Below are 14,441 nucleotides of genomic sequence, written 5' to 3' on the forward strand. Positions count from 1 at the left end.
TGTTTTATGATTAAAGTTTGTTCAAAACTTTTTTTTATTTAGTCTAAAACGTCAATAAACTGTTCTGTAAAAAAATTATTATTTCATATTTAAGGCTTTACGGGGTTAAATAACTTATATTTTCTTTAAGGTCAACTTAAATGGTATTTTCTTACAATAAAATTCATATCATAATATAATATTTAAAAACATGTAGTATTTTATCACATTTTTTAATGCATGCCTGTTGGGAGCATAAAAATGTACTGCATAAACAATATATAAAACAAACCAACAGAAAACAACAGGTTGAGGGAAAAGTGTGCAAGCATGACATTTTATCCATCCTGAATTTAACAAGCTTGCTGCATCCTTAACTCCGGCTCTTATTACACGAATGGCCCCTGGGCTCCAGACCCTTTGTCCTCAAACACTGTATGATGTGTGAACTGAGAGAAAAGTGAGGGCCCCCGCCAGGCCAACCTGAGGTCTTTGGCTGCCCTTTCTATCTGTCATAGCCTCCAGAAATCACCTTGCCTTTCCCATAGCAGGAGACTGGAGGACATCCAACAACAGAACTGACTCAGTGAAGTGGCCAGGCTGAGAGATACAGTAAACAGAAACACTCATGTATTGTTATCCCTGACTTGAATAACTTCGTGAGACCCTGCCATTTATTTTGTCCTCTGTAAAGGGCATTTGGTTTGTAATCTTAAAGAGGACTTTATCTATCTGTCTGTCTGTCCATCCGTCCGTCCATCTACCTGTCTGTCTGTCTGTCTGTCTGTCTATTTATCTATCATCTACCTACTTACCTACCAACCTTCTTGCTTACTTAACAAAATATAGATTGTGTAACACATAACACATTATCTTGCAGTGTCCTTGTTACACATAGTTACTGTAGTAATAATAACTATAAAATATGCATAATTACATGCAACTAACCCTAAACCAAACCCTAATCCTAACTCTATAGTAAATACATGAAGAGTTTGGTTCCAAAATGCGATAAACGGCATTTGTAAAAAAAAAAAATTGAGTAAACTCAAAAATCAGTATTGTATCTGGTCGATATTGAAAAGTCAATATTTAATTTTACGTAAAATGCGATATCCGCCGTGTTATTCTGTCATGTTTACTCCCTTTCTTTCCAAACCGTGACAAACGCAGAATGCGATACATCCGCTCAACCAATCACAGCGCACCATTCCACGCACTGTAAACAGTAACGGCGGCGCTTTGAATACACCCGGCATTCTAGTTTTCCTTATATTAAGTACTTCGTGATCAACAAACAAAAACAAAAATGAATAATTTTGACGGCATTGATGAACCTGTAGTGGTTTCTGTGGTGGGGAAGAAACGTAAGCCATCGAAATCGAATGATTTACGTGAGGAGATTAAGAAGATGAGGCATTCATGTTTTTGTTAATACAGCGTATAGCACTAGTCAACTAAATGAATGTAACAGGGCAAAGATGAATGCACTTTTCGGAGTTGAATGTAAGGGAAATGCCATTTTGTAATTTCTGTGGTCTAATGTGATGTTGTTTATGATGACATTTTTGTTTATTGTTGTAATTAATTTATAGCATTAACAAGATGACCCATCACTACCCAAATTCATTTTCAAGTTCAGAGGCTGTCATATGTAGATCAACTTACTTTGTTGTGTATTTTCAACAGTTTCAAAATGAAAAATAACTTTTTTTTTCAATGAATTAATTGCATTTTGAAAAGAGAAAAGTTTAATGGATTTATTGCTTTTTTGGAAAAAAAATATCAATTTTTATAATAAATCTTTGAAAATTTAAATCTGGATTATAACCTAAAGATGCTATGTGAAAGTTTGAAACAGAAAATAGTGGTTTTCATCTTGCCATTTTCTTGAAGAAAACTTTTTTTTTTTTTTTACTCAAATTAATCAAAATGGATTTATTGCGTTTTGGAACCAAACTCTTCACATGTAGTTAATTATTAATACTCAGTACCTAAATGCATAATTACACTGTAACACAGACACCTTAAAATAATGTGTGACCAAGTTTAATATCTAATGTTTTGCTGGGTCTCAGAAGGATAAAATATCCTTATGTTCACATGTAAATGTGAAGAAGAACAATCATTTGATTTTGCTAGATATGTAATCTACCAAAAGATGGTGATACAGTTCTAAATTAACAGTAAGTATTTAATATTTATTTGAACGTTTAACGGTGCATTCAGATACATTTCAAATACTTCTTTGATGCTTTTTTTGATGCCATACCTGAACACAAATAAGATTTATCTGAGCTTTTGACAGTGTCCAAAACCATTTTGAATAAGCTACCATACAGATGAAGCTTTGGCTTAAGCTTAAATGTTGAAAAAGCCAGTCGTAGACTCTTATTTTGGTCAGGTGACATGGATATTAGATTCAGTGTGCCTGCAGGAGTTGTGTAAATGATTCATGGTCTTATTGCTTCGACTTCATGGTCATGGTCCTGAATCCCGCTGGACCTCCGGACTTCTTAGAAGATGCTAATTTAACCACACAAGCGTAAAAATATGCACACGCAGGAAGTAAATCACATTAAAAGTAGGTACAAAGTTTAGAGTTTAAATAACAGTCATAATGCTTCTCTTTCATTTAACTTTTTATTTGCAAATTTTATTGCCGTGTAAACCCAGCAAGAATGTGTATTATTGATCAGTGTCATGGAATAATTAAGTCACACTTTTTATGACAGTGATTCATAGATTTGTGTTGATATTGTAGTTCGATTGCTCCCCCCCACTGGATTGTGTTCACATTATATTATAAAAAAATAAAAAAAATCGTGATTTTTCAGTTTAACCAGAATCGTGCATCTCTAGAATAAAGCATTTGATAGATGCAGCTGATTAAACCGTTTTGACAATCAGTTGTTTCAAAGAGTTGTTGAAAGAGAAATTAAAAACCAAACCCGGTAATTATTTTTCTGTAACCCTTGTTCGTCATCTGCAAGTCACCACTGCTCTCACTAACTCTAGTTAGAGAATGATTGGATGATATCTGCACGGGATGTTTGGCAACGAGAGAGTGACATCCGATTAGAGATGTCCCTGAATGACATCGCGGGCTGATGATGTCTCCTGAGGGCAGCGGGTAACGTTAATGCTGATGATGAAGGTTTAACACTCCAGCCCTGCAAACCTGTTACCAGGGGCATTCATTTACACATATCTATTCTGCTTCCTTGAGCCAGCCAGAATGTAATTAACTATGTAAATCATCAGCTCCACTGAGGGATTCGTTCATTTAGGCAAGCATCGTTATTATGTTCCTGGTTTAATAGAAAAACAAGGCAGTCCGTGTTCATCTTTCCTGCTTTGCCATTCAAAAAACTCATATAACCTTATTTTGTCATCTAAAAATCTACTTCATGTAGCCTATCAACCAAAATAAAGGTGATGTTTGTCATTTTTGAATGTTAAAATGTTCTTTGCGGAAAAAATGCATTTGTGGAAAAAAAAACAATCTGTAAATTGATTCCCACAAATAAATATAAATAAATTCATGTGCTTTTAACATTGCTCTCTGTGAGTTTGACCCAGCCACAGCTCAACCAATAGTATGATTTTGGGGGCGGGGTTATCTGTTTGGGTGACCAATAGCAGATGAGGGAGTGTTTTTTGGGAACATGTCTAAAAACGGTCATTGTTTTACTTTTGGTGGTTTACAAATGACACAGTCCACCTTTAACTGGTTTTATTCAAATCAGATTGTTAATAAATAGCCCTAAATACATTGGATTCCAGGACTGAAAATATTTAAGGGTCAGATGCAGTAGAAAGAGCTCCTTAAGGTAAAAACTGCACTTTCACTTTTTCCAAGTGTATTTTCTGACACGTCTACAAACTTCACATATCCGCTTCAGGACATGGCCGTCTAAGTTCAAGGGGTTGAATCATGATGGTAGACTGATAGAATATTCATGATCTCTGCATAGAACTTGAAGTAAGTGAGGTAACATGCTAAATTCATCTTTTCTTCAGCGGCCTTAAAATGACTTAAACAGATGTTAGTTTTAAAATCATGCTGTTATAAAAAGTAAGATTGTGGCAAGATAATATAATTTTCTTTCAAATGTTTGTGTGTGGGTGTTTAAAAAGAAAAAAAAAGAGAAGAAAAAAATATTCTAAAATGCTTACTTGCTGCAAGAAACATTATTATTATCAATGTTAAAAACAGATGCTTAACATTTTTGTGGATATTAGGACATTTTTTCAGAATTGTTTGATGAATAGAAAGTTCAATACTGCATTTATTTGAAATACAAATTGTTTTTAACATTATATACAATATATATATATATAAAAAATTTTACATTACTACTTTTATCCATCAAGGATCCGCTTATACAGTGTCCCATTTTGTGCAGTCTTTATGTGTATTTGACAGTGTATCTTCTCACTTCACATTGTTTAAACTGACGGTGTTACAACTGACCCCATGTAACAACCCTCCAAAGTCTCCGCTAGTTGCACTATGTAAACAAGGTCTTATACTTCAGCTCTGGAAATTAAAGCTATGATGTAGTTGAGAATTAACATAATTGAGTAATATCTTTGAACGGCTATTGCCGTAATTCAGGAGCACTTCAGTTCGCCCTTTCAGAGCGGTCCACTTTGGATTGCGTCTCATCAGCGTGCGCCGCTCCTTGATTGCTGATTTTACACCTTGCTGCTTTTGCCTCTTTTTTTTTTTTTTTTTGCTGTGAGTCACGGCGGCGGTTATCTAGAGATAAAGCTTGGGGTGAAAATACAGCACAAAAAGCATCAGAGGAACATCCATTTCCATGTCAATATAGCAGAGTAGAAAGGATGACCTTTTCGGCCAGTGCCCATGAGAACGAAGCAGATAACATTCTTTGTTCCGGGAGGTAAACACCCCGCAGGCAACACCTATGGACCCCACAGTAAGAACGGTTCAGTTAATATTCACACCGTAGTGGGGTTGGTGAGTCAGGGGTTCATAGTGCGGCAAAGGATGATTCACTATTAATCAGGGTCTTTGGAGGAGGGCGCCAAGCCTGAGATCTCCATCTCGCTCGCGTTATTTGAGGGAAGGCAGTGTCGTGCTTTTATTCCGAGTTTATGTGTGTGCAAAGTGCTTGGGGAGAGAGTTCATACTCAAGAATAAGTACTAATGTGACCCCCTACCCACCTCAGGTCTAGTGCTTGGAGCAATCTGTTTCTGAATGCACATAACCCCCTAGGAAGAGGCTGTTTGAGGCAGATTGCTCGAGTTGGAGAAATACCACATGGAGTCGAGCAGAAAATGGCCTTCAATTGGAACCCCACTAGACACTAGTTAGGCCTGACAGAATGCATCTCATATTGCACATTCACTGCTGCGTATTGTTTCTGTCTTGGATATTAGAGCACTGATTATAGCGGATGCAGCGGTGGCAATAAATAGCTGCGAAAATAAATATTCCCCCATAGCTTGATCAAAAGACGCTTGACTCTTGGAGCACCTTGTAGAGAGGAAGTACAGACGGCGGTTATTTGAACGGATGATAATCCATGCTTTCCATAGCGTCATCTACCGTAATTCTGCTTTATAAATATAGATAGACAAGTTGGGTTATTCAGCCATGCATCTAAATCCTATTCAGTCAAATGTGCTAAAAAATTTTTGGGCCTCTTCAATTCTATAATTTGTTTTGTTTTTGGACTAGATCCAGGCTGGCAGACTTCCACATGAATTGCCAGACGACACCGCATTCAATAACAAGCTGTCCTAATGATAACTACCACGGTTGTCTGGTGTCCTACGTTGGACTCATTGGTGAGTGATTATGGAAAAAATCTGTTGCACAGCAATAATAAGAATTTGGAACTGCATTTTAATGGACTGAGTGTTTGGAACATGTATTTTGTCTTCCTTGGCTGTTTTAATTAGTGATGCATCAGGAATTTTACTTTTAAGAAAGATTATAAAGAACAGGAGAGCCGATGAAGGCTGTGTGTGTGTGTGTGTGTGTGTGTGTGTGTGTGTGTGTGTGTGTGTGTGGCGGTTTCCAAAAAATAATCTAAAATAATTACTACGTCTAGAGTGTAAATTAGGACTGCAAACCTTTAGAGAATTGTTTTAATTGCATCCTTTTAGCCTTTTATCTGGAATAAATCCTGGAGGGTTAAAAATCCAGGGTCATGCTGTGAACAAATGTATCTCTAGAAGAGAGCAGACCAACAACCTCTGGCCATTATACTGAGCCAAACAGCACATTATACTCCAGATAGCGAGACCTATAAACCAGCATGTTCCCATCTCATGAATATTTATGAGAATCTCTACCCTTGGCCTTACAGGATCAGATGTGACTCCAAACTATGTGGATGCCAGCCACACCAACATCACCATTTCCCCTTGGTGTGGCTGTCGAGGCAGTGGAAATCACGAAGCTGAGTGTGAGACCTTCCTCCGAGACTTCAGAGAGAACACTTGCTTGAGTGAGTGGAGACAAAATCTCACCTAACCTCACGACTCACGTCCTAAACAGCCATCCTTATGGGCTTAACCTAAATGGCATATCAATAAGAAATGCTATGTCTTACGGGCATGTGATCTCTTTTGCAGAGGGTCTGTTTTTTCCTACATGAAAGTGGCATGGCTTTTTTATGCATGTTTTTTTTTTTAACGTCTTTATTTGCACATGTGTTTTGGTGTGCAGGAAACGCCATCCAGGCATTTGGTTATGGCACGGATGCGGGTCTAGTTCCCATCACGGAGTCTCAGTCGGCAGTCCCATCAGTACGGACCAATCTGCAACCGGCTATCATCACCAAACATGTCATCAACTCCAATGATGTCAAACAAATAGACAGTGCATGCGTTTTCTCCACATGCGCTAACCTTCAGGTAGGTCTGAAAACGTTGTTGTCAATTGCATTGTGTTATGTCATCACCCAGTGATTCCAAGGCGGCAAATTAAGTAATTTTAAAGGTTCTAAAAGACTTAAGCTATTTGTAGGTTGTTTTCACTACAAAACTGTAAACTGTTGTGCTGAGGTGTTTTCAACACTGGTTTTGTTTGTTTGAGAATCCCGAACAGCCTGGCACAGCAACAGCTCAACCAATGGTGTGGGTTTGGGGTGGGGCTATCTGATTGTCTAGCCAATTGACACTTCGCAGGGAGTTTGATTGACAGGCGATCTGACCAATCATAATCCGCCATCCACCGAATCCACCATTTTGTCCGACAAAGCAGTCAGGAGAGTTAGTAGATTAACATTGGAGGATTTGAACTTGAAAAACGGAGTGTACGGACGTCTTTCCGCGGTTAAAACAACATTCCTTCTTATGTTCATTCATTTTATTTGATGCTATAAATTAACTAAAAAAGAAGAGATGATTGGTTCAAGAGCAGCTTTAAGAGGCTCTACAGCGATCTGTCAGACACATTAAAGAGGCACAAAACGGTATTTATTGTTTAAATTTCGTTAAAAAATTACCAAATTAAAAAGTAGAGACTTTGTTTCATATCAAAAGTTACCTGGTCTGTCCTGTCTGTTAGCGTGTTGTCAGTGTCCTCTCTGCTCCGTGATGTATTTTTCACTGTGTGAGAACATGATGTGGCGTGAGAGAGGCGTGGCTTGTCGGACATAGCAACAGTAACTAAAGGGACGGGTCTTTGTGAACAGTCAAGACAGCGGGAGTGTTTAGGGAATGTTTTGAAAACGGTAGTTATTTTGCCAATTTTGGTAATTAAGTTCCCATGTCTATGGTTTTACCACGGAATCGGGATACTTTAAAAACTGTTACCACGGATTGATTCTTTCCATTAAATATTCCATGAATTATATTTGACTGAAATAATTTACTCTACTCAATTTAGGGTCTACCAATGATACAATCATGCTAGATTATATTTTTGTGAGGGGCCGCTGGTGTAAATATGTACTATATGACATGGAGCAAAGAGAAAGTAGCATCAGAACAATATCTTAAAACTGTAAATAGTTCATTTTCAAATAGCTAAAAAATTAAGGATTATCACCTTCACCAAAAGATTTTGTTCACCAGCTGTCAGTCTTAAGGTACTGTGAAGAGTACAGTGATTATGAAGTATTTTATGTATTTGAATATGTATTTTTCGGTATGTCAGTGGCATAGTTTGTGTTACAAAATTTGGGCTAGTTTATTTGGTCATTGGGCTAGTTGGCCAATGGGTTGTTTTTATTATGCTTAGGCCATGTGTCCACCAAAGTGTTTTTAGCTAGCTCTTCTAAGAACGCTTAGCTGGGGGCGCTTGAGAGCTCTTCGGAGGCACAGCGGTTTATTTTTTTCAGTTGAGGATCTGTGGTTGCCATGATACGGAATATTCACTGAAGTGTTACTAGTATCTGATTTTGTATATTGTTTGTTTCTAAATATATAAATGTTGAGATGTAAAGTACTTGCTCTGGCTCTTGTTTTAAATGATTTTTGTTCGGTTGTTGTGCTTGTTGTGGTGTGGTATTTGTCACCCGCCCCCTCCTTCACTGTGATTGGATGACTGGGAAAAAGTGACAAGCAGCCCTCAGCATAAAATAGAAGTTCAGTGCTTCATTGAAAAAAATACACTGAAAATATATTGAAAAAATGCTTTGGTGGACACACAGCCTTATGCTAGTAGCATAGAAATCACGCAGTTTGCTTTTTTAAAGTCATAAATTGCATTAATTACCTAATATTCTCCTGGAAACCCATATTTTCTTTGTTTTTTTAGTCAGCGTAATGGGCAGTAGTGCTTGTATTTATGCTAACCCAAGCAGAAAAAAAGCCTCCATTCAATTTAGATAGTCCTGTGCATGTCACATACCGGTACTCACATTAAAATTGCTCTGAATGTCAAGATTAGTGCTAAAACCTGCTTTGTGCGTGTACAAAAGCAAAACACAGAAACTCCATTAAACCCTGCTTAAATCTATAGGCCAATCCTTGGGTACATCAGCTATTACAAAATAACTGAGGGAAGCAGAATTCCTCTTTTTCCCTGTTTTACCTGAATATATGCAGAGTGTCTAGTGGAAGGTAAAACAATTTTGTATAATGCAATATGTATGTAAATAATTCATGAACTAAGAGCATCTGTCAGCTCATGCAGGATACATTCAGCATGGCTGTCCACACCAACGAGGTCTGTAATTTTTGCGATGGCATACTGGTTAATGCACATGCTCATGAAATATTGAGCCTTGATGCTCAGATGTAAGATTAAAGTTTGAATCTGGCTCATGTCGTGTCCATATCCCATTTAACCCTTCTCTCTCCTCTAGATGTTATGTTGATTGTCGCATTGATCTAAAGGATGGTTTGGTTAGTATGATTTCGCTTGCATACAGGAAGCTACGTTACCCTATGCAAATGAGTGATGTGCATCATAAACACTAATTTGTCAGCTAATCCAAGTTTGAAAGGGGCTGCATTATAGAGATATGGCTTTGTGTGACCACTTCCATCATATCGTGCCTCGCAGTTCTGTCCTAAGTCCTGAGGATTCAGTTATAAGCCCCTGGGTACTGAAGAAAATGACTGTACTCTCTCATCCATGCTGAAACAAATTATGAAAACTCCACAGACAGAAATATCATGTAGTCACACGGGAAATAACTCTTTTAATTTATGTCTCTGGCAATTGTCATAGGAGGCAACAGTCAATCTGTGAAAAGTGCTATCTGACATTGCTGCTCATATCTGCTCGATTACTTGGTGCGTTTACAAGTGTGTTGAACTTGTGCTTTTAGTAAAAAATGTGCGAATATGGAATGTGTTGATTGAATATGCAACTGTACTCAAGAATGTCAAGTCTGTGATTATTTAGTCTCTCATTGACAAACTCCAGCTTTTCATAAAAACAAGGGGAAAACGCATCAATTTTCATAATGGTTGAATTTTCATTTTATATCATGATATTAGTTTGTGATGCAAGAAATATGTATATCATATTTGTAAGGCATAACACTTTTTGCAGAAAAATGTACCGTTTCAAGATCGATTTACTTAATACTTGTTCTGTCTGAATCTCATTTCAAATGCTATCCCAACCTTGGCAACTTTTTATTTAGAAAAAGAGAATTTGTATAGTTGCATAGAAAGTATGCATGTTTGTGCTGAATAAATGACAATAGGTGCCTTCACAAATACAGGCTTTACAACTGAACTGTATTTTTTGTGTTTAGAGGTCATGCATGAAAAGGACCAATTGTCAGTATATAGAAAAGCATTTGAAAAAAACATGATTATCTACATTGAAGAAAGAAACGTCATCAAAGTGTACAGATGCAGAAACAGATAAATAAATGAGTTGACAGATTACTGGAATTGTTTGAGATTCTATTAAATATGACAAAATACGCAGCCTCCTTTGGGAACAAGATATACACAAGACCAAAAGCACATGACGTGAGTTTAACGGCATGTTGTTGCTTATATTGGTACACAAGAGCAGATCAGGAGCACACTTGTTACACCTGGTTACCCTGGATTACAAGTGGTGGGTGAATATGATGCAGGTTTTGCGAGTAAATATTGTGGGCGCAAAATGGCTGCAACTGTTTAGTGAATTCGCCATGGAATATTTACAGATGGGTACAAAAGGAAATTCATGTTTTCTGAGATGAATCCATTTCTCCATGTAGTCTGGGATTTGACTGTGCTGTTAAATAGGGCACTGAAACTATCAGTTATTAATCTTGCTTATTAATGTCACCATGCCTATGAAGTTCTGCTTGGGTTTCTGTTTGTTTGCTTTTTTTCAACAGCGTTGTTAATCCTCTGAAGTCAGTGTCATAAAGGAACTTTATTCATTGATTTCATGCTCTTTCTTTCTTTCCCATAAAACAGCTCTAAAAACTGCATGCTTCTTGTGGGAAAAGCAATTAAAAAAAATCAATCAAGCAAACCATTTTGCGATTTTTTTCCATGAAGCTTCTTAAATATGTTTTTTTCTGTTGTTGTTTTTTCTCACAAAGACAGGAGATGTTACGTTTATGATTGTCTTGTAGTTAACGAACTACAACTAGTTAAGAAGTTCTTGAACATGTTAAGTGCACGACTGTTTCAAATATCCAATACACCTGCTAAAAACACCTGATATAAGTGACATTTCACACAGAAGTGACCCTTAAGCCCCTTTCACACAGAGATTCCGGAAAATACACGGATAATGTGACCCGGGATTTGTCCCGGGATCGTTTGATTCCACAAAGTTGGCGAACGATCTCAGCCTCAGCGCGGATAGTAAGGAGCTCCTGGCCTCTGCTTCGTTCCAGTTTGCAGAAATTGTTTCGTTCTTTCTTTGTTAATGACGAACACAAACTTTCTAGAGTCGCGCGATTGCACGTGCGTCATCACTACAACACACCCCTTACGCCATTAATCCTGGCTTTTGTTCACACAGGGTGTTCCGGGACTGATCCCGGCAATGTTACTAGGTCCCCAAACGTGTTTGCGTTCACACAGAAGGCACTCTGGAAATTTTGCGTCAATTTTACCGGGATCAACGCGCTGTGTGAAAGGGGCTTTACAAAGTGAATCCTTCTAACAAGATTGGTCAAATAATTTCCAGAAATCACTGATTTCTGAATATTTAAAGGGAACGTTTGAAATGTCTGCACCCCCATCTGTCATTGGTCAACCAAATAGATAGTCCCACCTGTAACTTGCGTTATTGGTTGAGACAATGTTGTTATATTGGGATTGTTGAGATGCTCAAACAAACACATTATGATTTCACAGCGTTTACTTTTAAGGGGAATCAAATAGCTTACTCACAGTTTCTCTCTCTTAAGCTAGGATAGAAGTATTGTAACATCCAAAGAATACACAATTTACTTTAACATCCCTATTACACTGTTCCACTACAGCTTAGAGTATGTCTTGGGTAATTATGTTGGTTCATGATGGAATGATGGATGTTGGGCAACCAGACACAATCAACATTGACCAGTGCTGTATTGAGGTTATGGATGCAATCCTAAGAATATTCATTATTTCTATTTTCACAGGACAGTGAGCAGAAATGTTCTCCTTCTAACAGTTTTGATTGTGCTGATGAGGTAAGAAATATTTCATAAATCATAACAATTTTGTTGTTCCAACTTTGTTCCATTTTGGGTAAATTATCAAATGCACATTTATTTATTTTTAAATGGAAATCATATTATTTTTTATCACACTCATAACTAAGTGACCATAATTTAATTTTCTTTCATTTTGTCATGATGCTGCACTTCTAACATGAAAAACTGGAAATGTATTCATATTGCATATATTGATTTTTTCTTTCTCTCAATTAAAATTTCTTGGCAATTTGATTGCACTTTCCAGCTTCTAGTCTTGTAACTAAATAAGGTATAATTTTAAAGGCATCATGCTGATGTGAATTCATTCAGGAAAAACAACAACAACAAGTCATTGTCACTGTATAAATAATGCAGTTAAAATTAATAAAGTTTAAATACCTGCATATTTCTGAATGTTTCCTATAGCTTTTATAGAAATACCTCTTAAATTACAGCACAAACCAATTCATTTTTTAAATGTTACCGAGTACATAAAGGAACAGGAATTGCCCGCAATCTGAATACTTGAACAAAGCATATAACCAAAAAAAGCTTGTATTATTTCTACAGAATGTGGTGAACCCCAATATGGAGGGATCCATTGACTCGGTGGGCTCTCACCAGGCTGACAACAACAGAGCCAGACATTCATCTGTGACTTCAATCAGTGTTTCTGCCGCCACACTGACACTGGCCTTTGCACTGGTCAATCAGGTTCTGTAAACACAACCTGACTCTACAACACCAGGAAGCATCTGAAGGATTCTTCTGACCTCAATCAAAGAACTTCTCTAAACTGACATTGATCTTTCTCTCTCTCTCTTAGTGTGTGTGTATGTGTGTATCACACGCCATCTTTAAAAACCAGTCGAAACAAAAAACAACAAATCCCTGAAAGGAGCTTCTAAAAGACTAGAAATAGAACCACTGCCCCATCCAAGAGAAAGGGAGGAACCACCAGCGTTGTTGAGAAGCTGACAGGGAACACAGAGAACTTCTATAAACTTCTTCTCTTGCCAGGAGGAAAGTAGCCCACGATGTTCTCTCATATTATGATGGACAGATGATTGAGAACATGCTGTGAAATGCAGCCGGGCGATCATGTGACCCATTGATGAACTCTGTATATTTACCTAAAGATATAAAGTAACCATTATAAAAACATCACTATTCGCTATCCCCCGCGCACATCAGTACAATATTGCTCACTGCCTTGATCATTACCAAATAATTTTATGTAAATGTTTCTTTTGTTCAAAGAAAAAATATATATTGATGAAATCTCAATTTGTGCCCCATTTAATTTCTCAAATATGTTTCCAGCAAACAACAAGGATTCATCAAGGACATGTTTGGAACATACAATTTGGCTAGACTTGGTCCATACTGCCCTGTGTAAAATGTGTATAATGATGTTTGTAAGTATATGAGATTCTTTGAGAAAATGTCAAGCTTTTTTTTTCCTGTTTTATCTCTAAAGAAACCTTTAGCATGTGCCGGAAAGCGGAGAGACGTGGGGAACTAGAACAAAAGTGGAGAGCCACGTGAAACGTATCACCATGGAGAGCCGTCAGTGCCAATGATGTTCGTCTTAGGCTGTTATTATGTGTAATCATTTCTTTCTTGCCAAAAGACTTGGATTATATTCAAAGAAAAGTGCTCCGGGGAGAGTGGAACAAAAGATCCATTTGCCGAGAGGGTCAATTGTTGGTGTATTTTATAGTGTGCAATCTATCGTGTGGCCTTACTTTTTTGTCTTTGCTCTGTTCCTCTCTCTTATGTAATGGTTTCAGACCATACCACTTGCAGATTTGCCACCAAGTCCGACTGAGATGATTTTAGACGTTTAAAAATAGCAGCTCCTATGACTCAAAAACGTCTTGGTTTATTTGTGATGCTTTAAAATTGAGGCAAGACGGAGGCTCAAGAATGTGTCAGAAATATTTGTTTAAATCTGAATAAAAACATCCTAGTAATGTCTCGAAGAGTCGTGACTGCAGCATTTATTGTAGAATTAAGTCAGGTCAGAGTGATTATCTTGGAATAAGTTTTGAAAAGCTTTGTTTAACCTAAAATTACATATTTAAAGTCAACATGAAATGAGAATTGACCCCGTTTAACATTATTCTAAAGATAAAAAAAAATCCAACCAACTTGCTTTTCGTCTGAAACTATTTTTCCATTGATGTCACGAAGGCCATGTGCAGACGAGTTCACACACTTACATATAATCAAATTAGTATAAAATATGTGTATTTGGCGTGCTGTCCGAGAAGAGGGCTCTGAGCTTGGAATTTGGCCCGACCCCAGAAAACTCTCCCCCCAATCCCTGGCTGGGATAGGAATAATCGAGAATGAGGAGTTGGGGTGGAGGAGGGATG

The 14,441-nt window shown here is 37.4% G+C and overlaps 1 protein-coding gene across 1 annotated transcript in view; it reads left to right on the forward strand.

Annotated features, from left to right (window-relative positions):
* gfra2b (GDNF family receptor alpha 2b) overlaps positions 1–14,189 on the forward strand; it is a 50,028-nt gene extending 35,839 nt beyond the window's left edge. Inside the window, exons 5-10 of the mRNA XM_079600287.1 lie at positions 5,691–5,800; positions 6,325–6,465; positions 6,687–6,874; positions 12,004–12,054; positions 12,631–12,774; positions 12,887–14,189. Coding sequence (XP_079456413.1) covers positions 5,691–5,800; positions 6,325–6,465; positions 6,687–6,874; positions 12,004–12,054; positions 12,631–12,774; positions 12,887–12,955 — 703 coding nt within the window. The 3' untranslated portion in view covers positions 12,956–14,189. The remainder of the gene's footprint in view (positions 1–5,690; positions 5,801–6,324; positions 6,466–6,686; positions 6,875–12,003; positions 12,055–12,630; positions 12,775–12,886) is intronic.
* The last annotated feature ends 252 nt before the right edge of the window (positions 14,190–14,441 follow it).

This window comes from Phoxinus phoxinus (assembly GCF_949152265.1).
Source record: "Phoxinus phoxinus genome assembly, chromosome: 23".
Classification (NCBI taxonomy): Eukaryota; Metazoa; Chordata; class Actinopteri; order Cypriniformes; family Leuciscidae; genus Phoxinus; species Phoxinus phoxinus.